This window comes from Dermacentor andersoni, chromosome 1 (genome assembly GCF_023375885.2).
Source record: "Dermacentor andersoni chromosome 1, qqDerAnde1_hic_scaffold, whole genome shotgun sequence".
Taxonomy (NCBI): Eukaryota; Metazoa; Arthropoda; class Arachnida; order Ixodida; family Ixodidae; genus Dermacentor; species Dermacentor andersoni.
Genome location: NC_092814.1, coordinates 51,954,387 through 51,976,960, shown reverse-complemented (window position 1 = coordinate 51,976,960; position 22,574 = coordinate 51,954,387). Strand labels below are relative to the sequence as shown.

General features: G+C 48.9%; 1 protein-coding gene and 1 long non-coding RNA gene across 3 annotated transcripts in view; one reads left to right on the top strand and one right to left on the bottom strand.

Annotated features, from left to right (window-relative positions):
- Positions 1 to 22,574, bottom strand: part of LOC129380467 (uncharacterized) — a 146,054-nt gene that overhangs the window by 98,745 nt on the left and 24,735 nt on the right. The gene's annotated exons all lie outside the window — the stretch shown is intronic.
- LOC126546283 (uncharacterized) overlaps positions 1 to 22,574 on the top strand; it is a 92,708-nt gene that overhangs the window by 57,047 nt on the left and 13,087 nt on the right. Inside the window, exon 1 of one of the 2 annotated variants that reach the window (XM_055061475.1) lies at positions 20,528 to 20,701. The exons of the other annotated variant lie outside the window; for it this stretch is intronic. Within the exon in view, the coding sequence (XP_054917450.1) occupies positions 20,671 to 20,701 (31 nt within the window). The 5' untranslated portion in view covers positions 20,528 to 20,670. Of the gene's footprint in view, positions 1 to 20,527; positions 20,702 to 22,574 lie in introns of those variants that run through there. 2 annotated transcript variants of the gene reach the window in all.

The following is a 22,574-nucleotide window of genomic DNA, read 5'->3' as shown; positions in this document are numbered from 1 at the left end:
GCGTCCGGTTTTCAGATGCACATGGTTGAAGTGACATACGTACGAATCCCGGTGTCGATAGTATACGCTTATTTGTTTTAAGCGCTTATTTACCCTATACGCACCGTTTCGCCAACGCTCGCTGTAACACATGAGTTGATGTGTTGCAACAACTCGAGTTTTCCAACTCTGCTACGTTGAACAGCATGCGCGTTTATAATACCAAAGGTATATATGTGTGCTTTAGAGGAACCTACGAGCCGATTATATGTCGCACTTTATTGCTCTATTACGGAAGGCACGTAGGCAATCACTTGCACCACTGTGTAGGCCAAAATGCTGTTATACGTACGAGCCGGTTTGCTGGAAATTAGCTTGTCTGCAGCGCCAGCAGCGTAATGGCGGTGGTGCACAAAGTTTTCGTTTTTCTTCGCCCCACGACGATGGTGAAGTCGCCTGACGAGGTCACAACAACGGCGATGACAACCGTTACGGTCGTCGTCAGCATAGCGCATTGGAAGGCAGACACAGTTCCGAACAATCACTGCTGTCGCAGCAGAAAACGAAGAAAAGAAGTACGGTAGATTTGGTGCGGACGTAAAAGCAGGAGACAGCGCAGATGTCTACGATGAGGATTTGGTGTCCAGCGCCGCGATGGCAGCGGCTTCACGTGGAGCCCACGAGCATCAACGGTGCGCTGTGCTATACGCAAGCCACGATATACGCCGGATGGTGCAGCGTGGATTCTAAAGAAGCCATCTCGGGGCGTAACCAGCGTGTACTTAGAGGAGCATTTGCTGGCGCCGAGCAAAAGTGGGTGCGGCGATCGCGCTGCACCGCGGCGTGCGCCTATATGTAAAGGACCACCCGCTGCACCAATGCGGCAGGGAGGCGCGAGAAAGGTTATAATGCAACGCCATCTTCCTGCATGGCTGCTTTTACTCTGAAAATCGGCCAAGCTGTAAATCGACGAGGGACACATGCGTATACGGCACGTCACCCAAGCGTACAACGCGCGTCGATGACTCCAAGTAAAGCTGCGATACCGTACAGACCACTCGATAAGACGTAAAACGCGCGTGGCCTCTCTTCAAAAGGACAACTTGCACGCATGCAGCCATGCGAGGGAAGTCATGCATGTGACTGATGTGGCGCTATCAGAATTTTTACGCTGTCATTCGCCGTAAAGAGGTTATCACAAACAGCGTGCGCTTGCAAATAAGAGCATCCGTTCTCTTCAATTAGTCTTAACATGGTCGTTAATTACGACTTTGCCAGAAACAACAAGAACAACAAAAAAAGAAAATACGCACTAATATAATTGTACCAATAAGAGCCGTCACCAGTTGCTGCCAGCAAAGTAGCCGGCATCATAAGATTGGAAGTTTAACGCCACCAATCTGATGGCGGTTCCGGTGGCCGCACAACGGTCAAGCTCGCTCTTCTTTGGCAAAAGGCGGCGGCTCCCTCCTGGCAGTCGTCACCGATGGCGGTTTTCTTCCGCGACTGCCGAGCACGAGGTTCGCGTGCGCGCATAGCGTGCGGCTCCTCGAACATAAGTGCGCGCATAAAACCGCTCCGAGTGCGCCCTAATTACATTGAGAGCCGGCACTCAATGGAGCGCTTTCCGCGACAGCCGCCGCCGCGTAGAAGAAAATGGGAAGAGGAGGAGGCAGCGGTTTGGCCGATAGCGTGCCGGCGGCCGCGTCGAGAGCCGGAGAGGGAAACTCAAGACGGGCACCAAAAAGAAGAGAGAGGCTCTTTTATTCTTCCGTCCCGCATTAACCGGCCGTCATTATGCATGCCATTAGGCTCGGCCAAAGCACGGAGCGCCGGCGCCGCACGCACACGTATACGCGCGCGGCAATCGAGCCGTGGATTCCTTTCGATTCGAAACAAAGAGGATAATTTCCTTTCTTTTCTTCCCTATTTTTCTTTCCCTTCACCTCCAATCTTGGGCGCTCTTGGTTGTCGAACGCCGAGCGGAGGCTCGCGATCAGCCTCTCCGACCTTCCCCCCCCCCTTTTTTTTTTTTTTTTTTTTTCTTGCGTGCAGCGAGCAGAAATCGATTCCGCGAAACATCTCGCGGCCGTCTCCGAGAAAATGCGGGGTGTTTAAGCTAATGAGGAAGGCGCCCTCCCCGCCCTCCCGGTTCAGCCTTCCCCCGCGTCTGCCTCCCTGGCGGCGCTCTCCGCGGAACTGCGCGCAACGCGCCCTGCACCGAGCCGCTTGGCGGAATTAATCATTAACGTTTCAATTCAGGGTTCTTAGCGTGCGCAGGGTTCGCTGATATGGCTCCCCTTAAGTAGGCATATACATACGCGCTCTCGCGCCATGCTTTCGGAAGTAGGGGAGAGGAGGGGAACGCGCCCTTTGATGGTGGCAACGCGCTCGCACAGATCTGGCTCAATCGGCGTGCGTGGTAAAAGGGAGGACGACAACTCGCTCCGCGTAAACGGGCGGAGCACCGTTCGCCCTGGAATACGGGAATGCCGACGCGAAGCAAGCGCCCCTGAATGACTCCGCAAGTGCAATGCATTCGCTTCAATGCCGGCAGTCCTTTGAGAAAAAGTGTGCACGTATGTCGTAGGCGGCACAGTGAGTCCGTGGAATACGCGGGCATAATGAGATAGGCCGCGCTTTGAGGACGGAGCCTTCCCGTCCCATTCCTTGCACGTTTCGCGTCACTGTTCGTCAGCAAACCGTGCCGTCCACGTGGTGCCCGACTGCCGGCCAGACACTATGCCCCAGTTAATTGTCGCTACCGGAGTCCCTTTACGCGTTTAGCCTGGCCAGGCGACAGACTAATTCGAAGCTATAAAAGAAAAGAAAAAAACAGTGCCCTTCCCCTCTGTGAAGAAGGGTGACCAGCGAAGCTGTGTATGTGGGCCCCTTAATGGCGAACTGCTCTTCCGCCGCATGTCGGCCCGGCATTGCGCTATCTTCGGGATCGACCCACGTATGGGGAGCGCTTAGCGCCTGCTTCACCTCCGCCGCGAATCGGCCCGATATTTCACTATCTTCGGGATCGGCTCACGTATGGGGGGGGGGGGGGGGGGGGTTAACGCCTGCGTCACTTTCGCTGCGGGTCGTCCCGGCATTGCACTATCTTCGGGATTTTTTTCTACACGCGGACATGATAGTGGGGAAAGTAACCCTTAAAAATCTTTCGTCTGTTAATACTGCAAAGTCAAAGGCAGTACTTTTTCGTCCCAAAAATAAAAAATGCGGTGGTTTCGGTGAGTTATTTTATAACAGATACCAGATTGAGTTGGTAAGGTCATTCAAATCACCTGGCGTAACATTAACCGAAAACATGCTGTGGGACGACCACAGGGACAATGTAGCATTAAAGGCATCTAGAGCCATAGGATTTATAACGCGTTCCAAAAATTATCTCCCACAAAAGGTAAAACTATCTCTATATCATGCATTATTTCGCTCACATCTAAACTACTGCTCATTAGTATGAGGTACTGCTACACAAACCGGTCTGAAAAAACTAGGAACTCTCGAAAAACGGGCCCTCAGATTAGTTCATAACCTGCCAAGTAGACACTCAACAAAAAACTTATTTTTCAAGAACGAGATCATTAACGTTTTCAACCTCTATGCTTATAGACTACTACGCACCTACAAACTAGAACAAAGAAGATGCATAAATAATATATCTGACTTAGCCCCGATTGAATTATTTCATTGCACATATCCACGCCGGCATAAACCACACTGGGTATTACCAAAAGTAAGAACAAACTATGGACGCCAAATGGTAGCATTTCAACTTCTATCCTTACTTAACAAATTAATTGATGAAAATACGGACTTAGGAAGCATTAGCTGCTCTAACCTTCGCAACTACTTTCTACTTAACGCGTACCTTTGATTCTCCAACATTTAGGCATCTGTGAACGTTTCTGTGTCTAATTATGTTATAAGCGTATTTTTGGTTGCTGTTCTTTCGCTGTTTCGTAAGCGTTTTTGTCCTCAGTTGCTTTACTTGTCTTTCTTTTCAATCGGTTTATATTTTTTTCACACACGCAAGTGATTGTGTATTTTGCATACTTGTTTTTGTACTAATGCTTTGTTTGACTTTGTATTTGCTGTCGTGACAGAAGTGCCGTCGCATGCCACTGCTCACCTGCTGTACGAGGGGGTGGGAACTTAGTCAAGTGTCAATCGCTTTTATTCCCATCCCCTCCATCAATTAAAAAAAAATTAAATTATAGGGTTTTACGTGCCAAAACCACTTTCTGATTATGAGGCACGCCGTAGTGTAGGACTCCGGAAATTTCGACCACCTGGGGTTCTTTAACGTGCACCTAAATCTAAGTACACGGGTGTTTTCGCATTTCGCCCCCATCGAAATGCGGCCGCCGTGGCCGGGATTCGATCCCGCGACCTCGTGCTCAGCAGCCCAACACCATAGCCACTGAGCAACCACGGCGGGTCCCTCCATCAATGTAATGGTGTGGAAATAAATCATTATATTAACAGCTTCGCTGTAAAAAAATAGATACACTGAAGGATAGTTCAGAGGTCAATCCAGAATTCCGACTGTACCTGTAGATGAACAACCAGCATTAGGGTCAGTTTAGCCTCAAAGATGTCAATAAAGTCAGCCGATTCTTGCTATGAGCAGATCTATTCAAAATTCCATCACATACGACCAATAAAATGGAGTCATTATTGTCTAGGCAACTATTTTTTCCTCCCAGTGATTTTTTGCGCCGTTCAGTATCATAAGTATACCCGCCGCTGTGGCGCAGCGGCTATGACGTCCTACTGCTGAGAAAGAGGTAGCGGGTTCGACTCCCGACTGAGGCGGCCATATTTTGATGGAGGGTGAAATGCAGAAACGCTCGTGTACTTAGATTTGGGTGCATGTTAAGTAGCACGAGGTGGCCAAATTAATCTTGAGCCCTCTACTACGGTTTCTCTAATAACTGCAGTGTTGCTTAGGGACCTTGAACTGCATTGATCAATCAATCATAATCACGAGTGATTCATCTGAACGATACGGCCTCTATGGCTGGTACAGCGCTTCAAATAGCAGTACTTAAAGCGGACAGCTGGGCTAATTGGAATATCGACCTTCGGCTAGTTGGAATATCGAATATCGACGAAGCGCTGAAGATGCATCAATGCGTCTGCACATAGCCCTTTGGTGAAACACGGCACCGGATGGAACTGCGTCATTTGAAGCAGGACGATAAATACCTGCGACAAAGATTGTGCCTTCGCCGCGTGATTAAAGTTAATCGCACGTCAAAGGCCCTATCTAAGGCTCCAAATGTTAGGCAGTAAGCGGCGGCACGAAAAACGATACAGACGGCAATGTGGAGTGCCGAGAAGACTAAATGAATGATGTTTGAAACCCTAAAACTGAAAACAAAGCAAAATAAAATATTCAATGGGCAGGTTATGGACTCGGATGCCATCGTCTGTTTCAAATTCGGTTTTCTTACAAACCCGCCGTGGCGGCGTAATAGCGTATTTGGCGTTGTGCTGCTAAGCTCTCGGACGCAGGGCCAAAACCCGGCCGCGGCGGCCGCATTTAGATGGAGGCGAAATGCAAAAGCGCCCGGGTACCGTGCATTGGGCGCACGTCAAAGAACCCCAGCTGGTCGAAATTAATCCGGAGTCCCCGACTACGGAGCGCCTCGTAATCATATGTATTGGCTTGGGCACACAAAACCTCAAAATTTAATTTTGATTTGTTCCCCCCCTTCTATTCTGAGCTTTTTATCCCATCAATGTTTACACACATTGCCACATTGCGATCTGCCGACCGGCAAATTTACCGCCACAGCCCAAAAGCACCGAGAATTTATAAACCGCACCCTGCACGCGCAGCCATTTTTTTACGCTCCGATTTCCACTCAGTACATTACTTATCGACCACACATGAAAACAGAAAGGGAAGAAACTTGAAAAAAAAAAAACGACAACCAAGTGCGCTGCAGACACCGCTTTCGTCACATGTCAGCCCGTGCCACTCGTCTTTTCGTCTTTTTTTTTTTTTTTTTTTGTATTCCACCCGAAGTATATAAAAAAAGACACGGTTTTTATGCAACGACGGTTCTATTGCTGGCTGGCTATTGGACATGGCTGTGAGGTTGCAGGGGCCGTCGACAGTGGTCGACCTGCAATTAAGGTGGCGACCGACTTTCACCATGATGTTATATGGCATGACACTTGCGGTCGTCGTTTGGTGCTCGTAGTGAAGATGCCCGTCGTGGTTGTGAACAGACATCGCTATTACAATAAATGTTGAAAGAATGGCAGTAAATGCTCCATTTTTCTTGCTCTATTTATCCGCTACTAACTTTGTATGAAACCTTCACTAGGGCGAAACAACCGTAATCAATGGGAATGTTAACGTTAGTAAACGCAACTGTTTGTCATGCCACGTTATGCGGTACCATTTCTAGGACGATGAAGGACGATGAACTGGCACTCCTCAATATAAAAGGGTAGGCAGGGGCTTCGACAGATACTGCGGAGACCATTCTGGCATTTGTGCGAAACACTTCTTTGCTCACTGCTTCAGTCGTTGACCTTGAGAAAGTAGTTATATAAAAAGCTAAACGTCGGTACGATGTTTGGTAATTTCTGTGCCGGTCGTTCCTGTGATTTATTATTACTTATTGCGATGACCTATAAAGTATGTCGAGTTTCGGGCACTAAAGCATGATACGGTGATCGTGTTATGAAATACCGCGTATTTTACAGTGCACACCTCTGTGCTATTAGTATTTGCAGTGCACACCTCTGTGCACAAGTCCGTCCTTGTGCAACCAGCCTGCCTAACTAGTTGCTTTAACCTCACCACCGTCACGGAGATGGCGGTCAAGGCCTCAGAACGCACAGCTACATTCACGCCATCAGCATTAATGTAAAAAAAAAAAAAACTTTGAGTCACTCCGCGAGCTAATCCTTTTCCCAATGACGCCAAAGCACCAGACCCTCCCCTCCCCCTCTTTTTTTCTCCTTTCTGATAGCAGTAAAGATTCACTCAGGCTCACTCGCTCACTCGTACACTCACTTGCCAACAAAAACGTTTCTTTTTTTTTTTTTGAAAGCGGGTAAGAGGCCTTTCGTTTTTGTTTTGTTTTTGTTTTGTTTTCTCGATCACCAACGAACGCGACCCTCGCAGGACACCCGAGAAGCCTTCCACGGGAGGCAAAGGCGTTTTTTTCCGCCGGTTCCTTCCCCAAAATCTCCCTGCAGACTAAAACTACGGTAGCGCAATATATTTTCAGAGCGATTCGTGTGTGTACGCCCTCACGCGACCGTCAGAGTGTCTCCGCACAAAGATTGAGAGAGAAAGAATGGCGTGGGGGAAGGGCAGTGTAGGGGGGGGGGGGGCGCACACGTCTTTTCCGGAGCACGCGAATCCGGCTTGCTTCCGGAAAATGAGCAATTCGGATAAGCGGACGCTTGCTCGTCCGAGCTCTCTCGCGTGTCTCGCGAGGAGAAAGTGCGTCCGCTTTTGTTTGGCGGCCCGAAAGCAGCGGGGGGAAATAAAAAAGGGGGGCCGCACGGGGCCCCTCGCTCCTTTGTGCCCCGGCTGCGACTCGGTCCGCGCAAAAATGGGGAAACTACGGCCGCGCGCCGGCCGCCTTGCCTTAAGTGCGCGTAACTCGATACGGCATTCTTTTTCCCTGGCCTCTCCGTACAGAGCGTGCCCGCGCCATCCGTGTATGCGCGTCCCGTGTAAGCGGGCGCCGAAGAGCGTCCTCCTTGTACTATACGGCAGCGACCGAAAATGCGCTGCTTCGGGACTCCGCTGTTTCGTAGGCAGAACACAAAAGTCATTTCTTGCAAGAAGAGACTGCTCGCGACGTTTTCGCGGCCTGTAGCTATGGAAAGAGATTTTCGATTCACTAAAACTGTGCCTCTGGCTGGGCCCATTTCCATTGCCTCTTCTTTATTTTTTTTTATTTTTCTGTATCTCTATTTCGCATACTCTCCAGTTTCACTAGTTCAATCAGGCGTCTCGCTCTTATTCACAGCGAAGAATGACGGCGGCAGCGCAGTTGAAGAAAAGTACCGACGGTTTCTTCTTCCACAAGAGGTACCGAGGAGACATTTTCTCTGGAAAAACTGCTCCTGAGTTAAGCTGCACGGTGCGCCTGCACAAAAGACGTTTCATCGCTGTTAACTGGCCTTTGCTTTGGAAAGTTGAACATTTTTTTCTTTCGAAGCACAAAGAATATCGCATCACTTTGCAGAGCGAACAAAGTTACCCTCTTTCCAAATAAATTCCTGCTCATAAAGCATTCCCTTAAATTAGTTTTTCATTTGCTATTTACTAAATGAACGCAATAAACAGCATAAGCTAAGCGGTACAGACCATTTTTATCGCAAAATAGAAATGCTACTTACCCACTGAATTAAAAAAAAAGCGGAGGAGGGAGGATACTTGTTAAAGGATATAGTCAAAGTTGCTTACCTAAATAAACTAAACGTGAAGATTTTAAGGTGTAACACAACAGCAGAATTACACATTTTGTAAGATTAGCTGCGCCGCATCGGCAGTACTGAAAATCCCGCGCCGTTCATGACTGAAATCTACAGTGTGACTACAGACGAGGCCAGATAAAGAAATAAGACACACACATAGCGCTTGTGTGGGTCTTTTTTTTTTCCTCTGGCCTCGTCTAGTCGCACTGAAGATTTTAGTCATGATTCCGTCCCAGCCAGCCCGCAAAACTCTGTCAGCACCGTTTGCTACAACTTCCCAGATTATCGACAACGTTTTACCAGCGAAGCTGATAGTGGTTGCTACCTCGAGTTTGGTCGTCTTCAAACAAATATGCACATGAACGAATCGTTCTGTACGAAACATTCGGTACTGACAGGCACGTACCCAGGATTTTTTTTCGGGGGGGCCGTACCCAAGCTAACTTTTCTATGCAAACGAGGGGAGGTACCTTTACTAGTACAAATGTGAATAACGCCCACCATTCGCCATAAAAACGCGTAAACCCACAAAATAGAAATGAGATAAGGTGTATTTTACAGGTACGCCTGTGCGATAGACCTCTCCTTTACTTGGCAAACAAAGAATCACATCAAATGGACTTGCGCAGGAAAGAAGCGCAGAAAGAACACTGCCAAGAACAAGTAAAGAAACGAAAGTTTAAAATAAAGATTACTTTAGTAGAATAGATCTTAAAAAACAGCAGTTGACAACAAAGGCACACGGACCGCACGGAGTTAGGGTACTCCGCCAGCCAATCACAGAAGCGAACAAAATCGTCGTCATGGGGCCTTTTCAAAATGGCGCCGTACTTCATACCTCCGGAGCGTCTGCTGTTCTTGAAGAGTCTTCATCGGCGGAAGCAATGAGGTGTGCAACAGACATGGGCGAAACGTATGGAGTCTTCAAAAGTCTGCGGTGCAGTTTATTTCACTTATGCATGTAGCCGTTTTACTCATGAAACTTCACTGCCAACTGAAGTGAAACTTCACAACAAATAGTTGTAGCGAAACAACCATGTTATTTCAGTTCAATAAAGAATTAGGCATTCGCCATTCCTCTATAATAGGCTAGGGAAAAGGAAAATAATTACGCGCTAATAATTTTATTTTTGTAGTTACCACCCTATTTGGGTAACAGAAAAAGTTTGAAGTACGAATTATTTGCAGCCTAGCGGAGGAACAGTGGCTGGCGGTTATGAGGGCGTGGGCGGGGCTTCATTGCAGACTTAAGTTGTATCCGACTATAGTAGCGTTTTTTGAATTAGCTCTGGAAGGATTATACAGAAATATATGTTTGCGGAACAATCACAGTTCTTTGGGATCACTCGTTTACTGCTCTAACAAGTGCCACAACGGACTCGTATTGTTATTTGGGAAGTTACGTAAGGATGCGTGGCCGCCAGTCGCGTACAACCGCGTATGGCGCAGGAAGCTGCGATTCTAGACGTATTGTGCCCACCGCGGAAGGTTAGAAAAATACCTACATAAGCACAGCAGAGAAGTTGCTACGTTAGGCGTCTCTAATGATAACTGTAGAAGCGTCATTCAGAACCCACGGAATTGTCCTCCACTTCCGGCGGCATTTTCTCTACTTCCTTTTTAAATAAAAAGATGTTGATCCATAAATATCTTCATAAACAACGATTAAATTTGTTAATTTCACTTTTCCTTCGTATTTGGCTGCTGCCTTGACTCTCTGTCTCTTAGTAGATCGCCTAATTTCTCAAATTCTTGCGACTCTTGTTTCCAGTTGGCAATTTTGCACGAAAAGAGCTGTGCAATTAGGGAAAAACCAGACGAGTTGACGGGTTACAGTGATATTGCCTATGAGTTTAAGGGTTATTGCATGGTTTGATGATGGATGCTGTCTCGCATTATTTTATTTTCCGCCTTATCTAACCCATATCACGGGTATATGGTTCCGAGGATCTGTCAGCGTCGCGGCGAGCCGTCACTCGAGGAAATAATGAAACAAAAAGAAGAGTTAAACTCAATTGGAATTTTCGCTGGCCGCAACTTGTTCCACGTGCATACAGACCAGCTGACCACGAAATGAATCCCTTTCCTGGTCCCTGGATCAGTGTAAACGGAGAAGGTTGAACTAACGAAGCAACAATGATCGCTTGACCATTGAATACACGGGGAAAATTGAATGCATCTCGAGTTAATCGCGCGGGCACCGAATTGATGAGGAAACTGGCCTTCACATCCCAGGAGACGCCGATAACTACTGCCATCCAAAAGGAGTGAAAAAGGTAGCAAAATGTTGACCACCGAATAGCTGTCAAGTCTCAACATTTATTTGGCGGCGCTTTAGGAATGTGTGAGAAGGGGTGGCGTGAGCGGGGAGGGGGGAGGGGGGGTATGCGTCTTAATTTCGGGGGGGGGCAGCCCCCCCCCCCCCCCCCCAGGGCCCCCCCTTGAGTACGTGCCTGGGTACTGACACCTTCCAGCAAGAGGATGGCGCGATGCCAACCATATGTGATTTATAAGTACGATAGAAGCAAGCCTCAAAACCTTGCACAATGGTGTTTTGTGTCGTTACCGCAAAGAACTGCTATTCTGACGCGCAAATGCCGCTTCCCCAGACTGGCGTTCCCCAGCACCGTTATGCGTCCATAATCCTTGAACAGCCACGTCATCTTGAAGCGGCCACAATTGCAGCGTTAAGTGCCTTTATAACGAGCAGATGAAGTCAAGAGCAGAAAAAAGCGCTTTATTCATTAAAATAATACCTTCTTCATGAATTGCACACTAAGCATGCTGTCGGCACAAATTCAAACGTGAACAATTCTGAAACAACTCCAATGCATTGTTCTGTTACCAGGTTCACCTGAATTTGTAACAGAGGCTTAATTTAGACTTGAAAACGTACACTACTGCTTGACACGAAGTCTCAGACAAAAAAAATAAAATAAAGAAGAGTGAGAAGGGGGGACAACACGCGCTTTGAAGTTAGCTCCGCCACGTAGCGACTAATACTACAGAGAAGCCCGCTTGCGGTAACTCGAAATGCAACGCGATTCCCGCACACGGTTGAAGAGGAGTGCAAGAGGCGGCTATCGGCGGCGAATGAAGAGTCGTCGCTGCGGCAACTCTGCCCTTCCCTAATCTCCTCCTCGGAGCCTTTCTCCAGCTTCTCGGGTCGAAACGGAGCGATTCTTTGATCCCAGGGATTTGAAAACCGCTGGGGCTCAGCCCGGGGCAGGCACAAAAGAATGAGCCGGCGGTCGCCCCTAATCAGCAACCTAATACGGGGTCCCTGCCGAACAGCGCTCGGTGCACGGTGCGAGCACGCTGCCCGGACATCCTCCGCGCCCAATCCCTGTCCAAATGCGTTGATGACGCGCTCTGTCTTTTGCCCTCCCGCATCGGCGCCCGCCCGAGTCTGTCCGCTTTTCTTTTTCTTCTTCTTCTTTCCTGCCCACCTCGTGCTTCCATTTCTCTTTATTATTACTTCCTTCCCTCCGTCCCTTCGGTATCTCTCTGAGGTGCGAGGTTTCGCCAAGAAGCAAAGCTCACTTAGATGGCATTTTGTCTGGCCACCCTGCGGTCATCCTTGCACCGAAGCTGTACAGCGACGAACGATGTCGAATCACATTTTGTCACCACTCTCTCTCTCAGCTCTTCTTCAGTTTCTAGTTGTATTTTATTCTATTTCTTCTTTTTCTTATTGGGCCTTGAGCCCCGTTTCCCGCAATCCTTCGTGAGATGGTTGGTCCTTCTTGACCGAGCTTGATGCGATAGACCTCCGGGGGGCCGACATAAAGCGCCCCTGATAGACGGCTGGGAGACTTTACGTGTCTCCCCAGTTTTTATTACGCCTGACCTTTACACGGCGCACGATTAGGTAGCTCGAAGGCTGCATACCCTGAACGCGCGAGGAGAAGCGAAAGCCGGAATTGTTTTTTTTTTTTTTCCCCTTTGGTATCAGCAGCCCAGTGTTTACAAGTGAACCCTGGAATAGGGATTCTACGGTTCTCTAGTCATTTCGCGGTTGATTTGTTTCAGTGTTGTACCCTTATCTGACGTCACTGCTACTCACGCAGCTGAAAACTGCGGCTCCGCTTACATAATGAATCTGTTAAGTGAATGGCGATCAATCACGATAATTAATCGCGCGCACGACAGCTCCACGCGTTTTTCTAACCTGTAGCACAGACACACACACAAAAAAAATCCTTCGTAGTACCTAACGTAGTGCTTCTAGTGAGCCGCCTAAACGTGCATATTGACAACTAATTAATAATTCCAACTAATTAATTAATGCCAACACAAAGATTCCTTTCTCTGCACTGACGCTGTCATTCACGTCGAACGGATTCCAAGTTTCACATTTTACTATGTGTCGTACGTATACCGATGTAGAATGGTGCAGAAAAAGCAGCCAAACAAGGAGGTTCCGATATTTCACAAGAACATAGAAGCGCACAACGGTTAAGCGGATATCAACGGTGTAATTTTTTGCTCAACCGAGTAGAAATTGGGAGACGAGGCTTCTCGAGAGAATGCTTAGCACACGTATAGTAGCACGTGAATGGACCGTAACGTTTTTCTTTCAACCCACTCATAGATGTACTTAGAGTAAACCAATATAGCATCGAGTCTCGTTTAACTTATGTACCACTTGTACGCACATTTCGGTTTAAAGTTGATGATCTTGCTAAAACATCCATTAATTCAATATTTTACCATATAACACGGCAGGTACCTGGGTATAAACGAAAAGGAAGAGGTTAGCATGAAACTTAGCTTGGAAAGAATAAGAAAGAACTCGGGCAAGAAGGAGGGGGGGGGGGGGGAGAGGGCGGTCGTGTATACTCATGCTCAGAAAAGTTCACCGTCCTTACAGCAACAGCAACGAAATAACAAAAGAAAAAGTAGAGCAGACACAGTTCTGAATTAACATTTTCATCCACTATCTAAATTCTACTTAGACCGTGCGTCTATCAGGTTATTGATCATAATGCCTATCACTAACCTCATATATCTTTGTAAAGAAGCCCCACTGGCAACTTTCACGAACTGTTCCTAACGTTAATCATGATACTATAAGCATAAGACACCCGAAATTTATTTATTTTTTTACGTTCTGTGAGCCCTTTCTTTGCTGTTACAGGGTAGGTAAGAATGCGTAACAATATAATTACACAGGACACGAAATATTTCAAAACACGCAAAATAAGTCATGCAATAAAGTTATTTCACAGGTTCAAATTACACAAGAAATAGTTTCTTATTTCTCTCAGAGGAGGTGACAAAATTTGCAGTGGCAGAAAAGTGCGGGTATTATCCTGGTTGTTATCCGCGGTAAATACATAATTCGAAACAAAAAAATAGTCGAGACATGGTAAGCATGAACACATACATTTTCGTAATTTAAAAAAACGTAAAATATTCATGTTAAAGTACTTAACTGCTACTATACCTTACCGCGTACGCTGCAGCGACAACACAAGTCAAGCAAGATGCTGCAAATGTAACTGCGCGCATTGAAAGACTGCAGATCTTGATTACCATAACGCAAAGCTTTCTTTGCCTCCTCTCCCGACTTTCCGGGCGCTGCTGCTGCGGCTGCTGTGGTCTAGCTCACACGCGCCGCTGGGTTTCTTGAAACACCCCCCCCCAGATGGCACTCGCTTCCGTGCATTCGTAGTGTCCCTGTATATGCTGATGGTATGGCGCTGACAGAAATGAAGAGCCGGCTTCGCGCCCGTAAAGTTGGCTTCGCAGCAGTGCAGTTGAACATTTGCCGTCTTTTTGCACCACCTGATAGCGCTCGGCGAATAGCGGTGCGAGCGGCGCCGGAAAAGTTATGCACAACTCTTCGCCCTGCGGGAGCATATACAGGAACACTGCGCATCCTGGCCGGCAGCGAGCGAGGCAGCATTTCACAGTTTGTGCGTATGGCACGTGCTGTGCTTGCTTTCCTATGCGGCATAAATGCAGGTGCTGGGTTGTGGAGGTCACGTGCTGGGCTATGATAGTGTAAACATTACAATAGTCCATAGCCTGAAGAGAGCGCTTGGAGCTGGCGTCTCTGCCAGTAGCCGTGGTGGCGAAGCACGCTGCGCTGCCGCGTCCGTATGTCAAACGTTCGAACGATCCTTTCCAGAAGCCGAACGGGCAAGAGCAGTCAGTCCCTTTGGTGACTAGCCGTTGTTGAGGAAATGTTCTTCCGTACACTTCTGCCACGGTGCGATATGCCATGTGAGACAATGATATTGCTCAACCATCTCAGAGACTATGAACAGTGACGCAAAACAACGATTCAAGCAAACATGTCTTCCTCTGTGTTCTGTGGACCACTCGGGCAAACAGCAGTGGTGCACGCAAGGTAACGTTTAACATCAACTCGCCGCTTTCGTATTACACTAAACGCTGGAGGAATTACATATTCGCCGCCAACATCACCGCTAATTATCGTGAATCAAAGCAAACAGCACACAAAGCTTCGCTTACATCGATTCCCACAGTGCCTTGGACCCGCATATGTTTCTAGAATACGTCACTGTGTGTCTCGGAGTCTATTTTTCATGAAAAAGACCACGGCGTGGAATGGAGTGATACAAATAAGCCAATGAGCTATAGCAAGTTTCTCTCAGTTAAGTGTACGCCTGCCGAAAGCGATACGGTGAGGTGACGCTTGCTTACTCCTTCATGTATACTAGTCGTAGAGTAAACGTAACAATCGCTTGTTAAGTATACATAGCCTTTTCATTCTCTCATTGCAGGGCGGGTTCTTGTAAAACTAGCGCAACAGCAGCATCGCAGTGAAAACAGTGTCCATATAAAAAAGTAATAGCAACAAATAAATAAAATGGTTTGATGGGTACTGCTTTATGATCTTTCTTGTCAGATGGCATCCCCGACATATCATTCTTGTTGAACAGAAACAAAGACTTCCACTGTTCGCTCGCACGACGAGATCGACTAAGTGCCCTCATGACAAAGAACTCTCAACATGAGTAAGAGCCCTCAAGGTGCGTCACGAAGTAACGTCTCCGCACACCGAGCTGCTGCACGTTCTCGCAGTAGTGCGCACGGCGGGAGGTCGCTGCGCAAGCAGCTGCGACACAGCGCAGTGCCAGGGTGTCGATGCGCTGTTGTACACGCTCTGGGAGCCAGGAGTCAGCAGAGGGCCGCCGGCAGCAAGGGTAATCCAATCCGTACCCTAGTGCGCGCTCGGAAATCCCATTGAGGACTCTCAAGAGCAGCGCGCTAATCACAAACACATTAGCGCCTCGACTTTTCACTGGGCGCTTTAACGCGCGCAGATAGAGCGACCGAGCTAGTGGACCTGCTGAGAGGATCCAGTAGAAGCCGAAGAGGGTCGAATGGAAAATGAAGCGCGGGTGAGGCGGGGGGGAGCGGCAAATGATGAAGCCACGAAGCCGGAGATGCCGCGCGCAAAGCTTCGGCGCACGGCGGGGCAGAACGAGCGGGACAACACCGGCTGCGCGCTCAATCGACGCACAATGGAGCGACACTTTCGGCAAGAGGGGCAGAAAGCCGCCATTTACTCTGCCCCCTGGCTGCGCAGCAGGTCCACTCGGCGGCCGCAGAAGAGCGGGCGCGTGCCGCGGGGGCGCGCGTAAGCCCGCGCAACAGGCCGGGAAACGAACGCGCTCGGGCTCTCGGCTGCAAGGAGGTCGCGCGCGGGTAAGCCGATTACAGCGCCGCGCTCCCCCATATGCCGAGGGACACCCGGGTCTCCCGACAGCAGGGCCCGTTTACCGGGACCGTGCGCCACCGCCGCAGCCATTCGGCGTCGATTGGCTCTTTAATCGGGCCAGATTTCCGCCGGCTGCAGCTACAGCCAGATACCATCTCTCGCGAGCTCTCGTCGGACAGAGAGCTCAGGACGATATGCCAGACTCGGCTCCGTGCCGTATGGTGCGCGCGCGGCGCCCGTCAAGCGTTGCGCCGTGCGCTGTAGTTGAGCCTCGGATTGCGTCGGTGCCCGCGGCTCCGGCCAGGTCCTTCCTCTCTCGCTTTTCCTTCCTGCTGCGAGTGACCGATAACGCATAAGACAGACGCAACTCTGGGCCGAGTGTCCACCTAGTGCATGGCAGTAAACTTGTTGTCAGTACACATATCACCGCACTCATCTGTCTATGTACGCGCACACTACAAATGCCAATAAGCATTAAATCCTCCGGCGTGCTAGCATTTTTTGCTAAACACTGCTTCCATCAGTGAAGAGGTTTGAGGGGTCTCCGACCATTTGCCGCTGTGCGAGATATATTAGCTGCTTTGCAGCTGCTGTTTCACTCATGCGCGATCTTGGCGTTTGCTCTGAAAATGGCATCAGACCAAGCCGTTGGGTGTCCGCCTAGAGGGCCCCTTATAGCTGGAAGCTGTAACAGAAGCTGTGCCAAGATGTTCGAATTTAACAGATCCCGCTCGTCTCATAAAGGACAATACGTTCACTACATACAGCTCAAGTGGATAGACTGTTTAGTCTGTCTGCTTGTAAGAAGTGTTTCGTATTCACAAAATTTAGGGAAAGAAGGACGTTTCGTATGTATGGAGTCATATGACCTGTGACTAATACAGACATAAGCGTCTTCAACAATGCGTGGGGGCGTGTGACAATTTTTGTATGGCCACTAGTAAAAGGGCTCACAAGAATTACCGAATCACTCGCGTAGAGCTTGGGTTATTGCCATAAAAGGTGACTTCGGAAATAATCTTCGCACCTGTCTCATAATGGCTGCGAGGAAGACACAAAACATCCTACATGCCAATGACCTGCATTGAAATAGAAAGAACAATGACACTATTCTAAACACACCGTCAATATTGATTGATTTATCATCGAAGCTTATTATTACTGCGCCAGCCTGCACCGAACATTTCGCAAATTCTCTTTTCTCTCCTCTGTGATATCTATGATAATGTGCTACAAAACTGCCACAGGAACACCTAAGCTGCAATCAAAATATATGCAAGTAGTGCTCTCTCTAGCCACTTTCATCTCTCTCTCTTTTTTTCTTCTATTAGTACATAAGCATAAAAACATATACCAATTATACTCAGTCATGCTAGAAGATGGACGTTCCACAAGCAACAGTAAATATAAAGGTTTTGCGAGGAGGATGACTAGAGCCTTACAAGTCAGCAGTCCGACAATCGCAAGGTAATACATCACCACCCTGCCTGGCCATGGCATGGAATCTCACTGTCGCATTGAATTTCTCACAGTATTAGAGAAGCTCTCGCAGTAAATCATGGGAAAACGCATATTTTGAGGTTTTCAGCAAGCTTTCGCCAGCCAGGAATATTTTGAAGCAAATTTGGAGTGAACATGTGACATCCCCTCCCTTTTAGAAACAGAAGAAAGAAAGGCTTGCTAGAGTACGTTTCCGGGCTAGTTGGTTTGGATTCATATAGACAAGGAGCAGCGCAACACGACAGGGACCAAGAATAAGAAGACAGGGCTGTGTAGCACTGTGTATGTGTCTTTCTTGGTTCATGTCAAGTTGCGCTGTTCCATGTCTATTATGAAAGAGAGGCTCTTTAGTGCAAACAGGAGAGGTCTGCCTGGAGGCGCACGCCCAACTTGCTGTGGTAACCCGAAATAAGAGCAGTGAGTAGCAGAAGTGTTCGTGTTATGCTGGCACTCGTTTTGACGCACGGTGAACGAGGGATTGCACAGTATAGATGCCATGAATAAACTACACAGTGGTTTTCGGGTGCAAGGGTGCGGTCAAATTTTCTCGCACCTTTTGTTTGCAACCCCGTCTATAGGTTTCTGCGGCCATTATATCGTGTCGCTCGTGCCGAAGGTGCACTAGCCAGTGAGGACAAAGAGTCGATTGGATGCGGGTGCAACGCTCTCTTCATAGAAGCCACGCGTGTACGAGGTAACATCTCGCGGTAGGTGTTAATTCGATCTCCACCACTGTACTCTCTCACGCGCAGTCCCCGTACTGCGCAGGAGGAAACATGGCACGATGAAGCTAGCATGTAAACAAGCTCCCGCGCTTGTTCACCTCCGCGCAAGCTTTTCCTGTTTTATGCAAGACTGGACAAGTCGCGTGATTTCTGGTGCGTCCGCGCGTCTCTTGTTTTGTCGGACACCGTCGCTTGCTCGCCAGCATGCATGCTTGGCTCGCAAAAGTACGAGCGCCGGGGCCGCCACTTTCCTAACGAGACGCGAGCAGAGGGCGGCCGCCGATCTGGCGTGCGCGTCAAGTATACATGAGGGCCGCGCGGTCACACCCATGCTTCCCAAAACCAGGGGGGCGGTGGCGATCGCGAGAGCAGAGCCGCGTCGGCGACCGAACGCGCGCCTCTGCGCGAAAGCATGCACGGGCTGCCGCCGCAGAGCGAGCGCGCTCACCACCGCCGCCACTCTACCAGAGTGGTGTGTCCGGCAAAGCTTCCGCGCTATCTCTCTCTTCGCTCTGCGGCTCCACTTTTGCCCCGAAAAGTGACATGGCTTCTCCCCGCGGGCGGAGAGGAGGGGAACGCCCAAGTTGCACGCGCAAAGATAGCCCGTTGCGCGACGAGCAGCCCCCGCCTCGCCAGAAGCGAGCGACGCCGCCACTTCCATTAACGAGTCATGGCGAGCATGCACGCGGGGAAGATTCCGCGCGCAGATATGATTATCCGGCGCACAATGGAAACAGTTTGTCGCGCGCCTAGAGGAGCGCTCTCGAGCGCGGTGAGGCCCCGCGTGTTCGGGTGTGCCACCAGGGACGCGCGCACGCGCGGCGAAACGGGAGAGTCGGGTTGCGCCCGGGACACCGGCCGTCGTTCAGCTCCCGACGTTTTAATGGGTCCGAAACTGGGACGGCCGCGCGCGCCCGGCGAACGCTCGTTAATAATTCACGGCGCTGGTGCCGGGGGGAAACGCGCTTGCCGAGTAGATAACCCGTTGCTGCCCTCTCAGGCGAGGGGGGGCGTCTCGCCCACCGCCGCGCTGGAGGCCGCTCGCTCGCCCCCCTCGGCATGCAGCACCGCGGACAGCTCTATCCGCGCGCCGTGCGTGCGGCCACTTGGGCGCGCGTCGATGCGAGTCTGCGCGCGAGCAACGATGATCCGATAACAATTACATCTGCTCCGAAGGCTTAAAATCGCGCTCCCGCATGTGCCAGTAGGTTAAGCTGCGCTCGGCTACGCGACTAGTTTTACAAAACGAAAGCTTTTCCGAGTTTATCCTTACCGTGTTCAAATGTGAGTGATTACTTTCACGCGCGTCCGGAAGAACTACTAAAAGAAAGAAGACAAGAGGGATGGGCGCGAGTTCAGTACGATACTGATCGTACTTCGGGACAGTTGTCTCGTAGGTGCAATTTTACCTATGCACTTTTCTTTTTAAGTTTCGTCGGTGAGTGCTTCGTCCATTCATTTACTATTTACGATCAGGAACGACGCTGGCTGAAAAACGGAAGGCTAGATTGCATACACGCAAACATAACTACCCGCGCAAGCAAAAGAGAGGACACCGAACGCTGTACCCCTTTGGATATACTCGGGTATTGTGGAAGTCCTCGGTTCGGCCTATGCCAATAATTGTTGCCATTCCTTCCACTAAATTTCATCCTCTGTAATGGTCACGAGCAAAATAATAAAGTTAAATCCTCGTACAAGTGAAAACAATTCATTTTCTTCGTCCTCTTTTTGGATTTAGCGACTCATCTGCGTGTATTCTCTCCATTCATGTATCACATATCGGGGTTACAGCGTCATAAACCTCGAATGTGGAGAAGCATGTCCAGTGAACTTTCCTGCAGCTTTCTCCCGCCATCTCCACCTGCTACACGCATACAGTAAAAATGAATCTAGACTTGAGATAAGTTTAGACCTCCGGCTTATCTGAATTTTGCAGTGCATTACTTGTTCCATTGTTAGGTGCTCCACGTGGGCTAAGTCAACGTAAGTAAGCGATACATGACACTTGCCGACTACAGACCACACAGAATCGCAGAAGGAAACCGTGTTTTCGATTTGCTTTGTTTACTGAATTTGGATGGAAGCCACGTTATGTGGCACGCTAGGAAGTTAAGCTTAAACAGGTATAGCTGTGCATAGACGGTATGTGATTATGACTTGTTCGGTAAGCGTGTTATGTGTCACTTAGGTCTTGTTCTCTCTCTACGGGCTGCTGCCAATAAGGGGTCATTACCAGTTCCTCCAATTTCCTAATATGTTCACCATTTCGTTCTTGACTACTTGATTGCAGGTGCAGAAATGGAACCAGTGCAAGACGTGTGTCGCGAGCGTAAGTGCAATGCTACGACGCCTTTCTCGTTCGTAGCCTCGTAAAAGTAGCCCCATCCTCAAGTAGATAAAATATATCCTGACGTAAACATATTCGATCAAACATTATGAATGATTGAAACGTGCGAAAATGACGGATAAGAGTTTTTCGCGCCCCACTTAAATCCGTTGAGCTAAACAAAGCACCAGTGACCACAGAAGCTCAAATGTGTGCTCGTAAAAAAGTGAAATGTGTGTTAAAGCACAAATACGACGACGAAATACGACGACGGTAACTGCGAAAATTAAATTTGAAAAGTTTAACGCACCACAGCTGCACAGAGGGCTATGGGAGACGCCGAAGTGGAGGGCTCCGGATTTTTTCTTTTTTTTTTTTTTTTGCCATCTGATTTTTTTTTTATTGTGCATCTAAAGTATGCCACACAAGAATTCTTGCATTTTGAGCCCTTCGGAAGGCGAGAATTTTCGCATTCCGACCTATCAAAACGCGGCCGCCGCAGCCAATCATTAAAAAACTAGGTGTATACAAAGAAAATCGATAACCGGATGTAGAGGGTAGCGTCGGCGTCTGCGATTGGTCCGTTTTCCCTTACTTAGCTTGCGGTGGCTGGTCGAAAATCACGGCGGCATGCAACGGAAGGTTAAGAATGCCGTTAAAAAGGATCCTCAGCAAAGAAACGTTGGCTGGGCGAGGTCGTAAACGTGCCGAAAGTGCTCGAAAACGTTAAACGGCCACGCAAAGCGTTTCGTTGTATGCAAATAAACCCATGCTTTCTGGCAGGTGCGAGTAGCCAGTGCCTGAGCGATCGGCGGTAGCCAGCTTTTATTCCTTTTGGAACGGGGCAGCCTGCGGCTATTCAGAGAAAAAATCAGTTTTGTTCGGCATATTAATGCATCTTTAACGCGCACAGGTCACTTTGACGCGGCGGGTTTTCGCGTTTTCGTGACGTCGCGTAACAGGCAGGTGAAGTGGGTGCAGCCCGAAAACTTTTGACCAATAGCCGAGGGCTAATGGCGAAAAGGCGTCGAACGAGAAATAACAATTTTTATTTTGTTCAGTCCAATCATGCATAATCAGAGTGTACACGTCATATCAGTTGGGGAGCTATCGCGGCTTGCGTGGCGTTGCGTGACTGACAGACGAAGTGGGAGTGACCCAAAAAAAGTTTTTGACCAATCGCGAGGGGCTGATTGCAAAAGTGGAATATAAAAGTTTGGAATAGCTTTACGTTATAGCGCTACTGGGGCCCTGTAACGTAAAACTATTCCAATCTCCTGACGTCACATTCACGTAATCACCGACCCAAGCATTTGGGGGTTAACCAGCAGCGTCGTTTGAAACGCTCAGTCAATATATAGGAGGTAACTTTTGAGTGCTCTGAAAGCAAATAGCATTGCCTACCTTGGCAGGCTTTCCTTATCGAATTGGCTGACAAGAGGGGAGGAGCACGCCCAAGTGGAGAGGGTTTCGATGGGGCCGAGCCAGCGCACTGAAAATAAATAATCGGATGAAGAGGGTAGTGCCGGCGTCCACGATTGGTCCGCTTCCCCTTGCTTAGCTTGCGGTGGCTGGTAGAAAATCACGGCGGCGTGCAATGGAAGGTTAAAAACTCCGCTAGGACGGATACTCAGCAAAGTAGAGTCGGCAGTGCCATGTCGTATACGTGCTGAGAGCTCTCGATAACGTTATACGGCCATGCAAAACCATTTATTATGCGAAAATAAATCAGTACTCCCCGGCAGCTCCGAATAGCCAGTGCCACAGCGATCGGCGGGCAGCCATCTTCTATTCCTTTCGGAACGGGGCAATGCCCGGCTATTCAAAAAAACTTACAATTTTGTTCGGCATACTAATGCGTCTTTAGCGCGTGCCC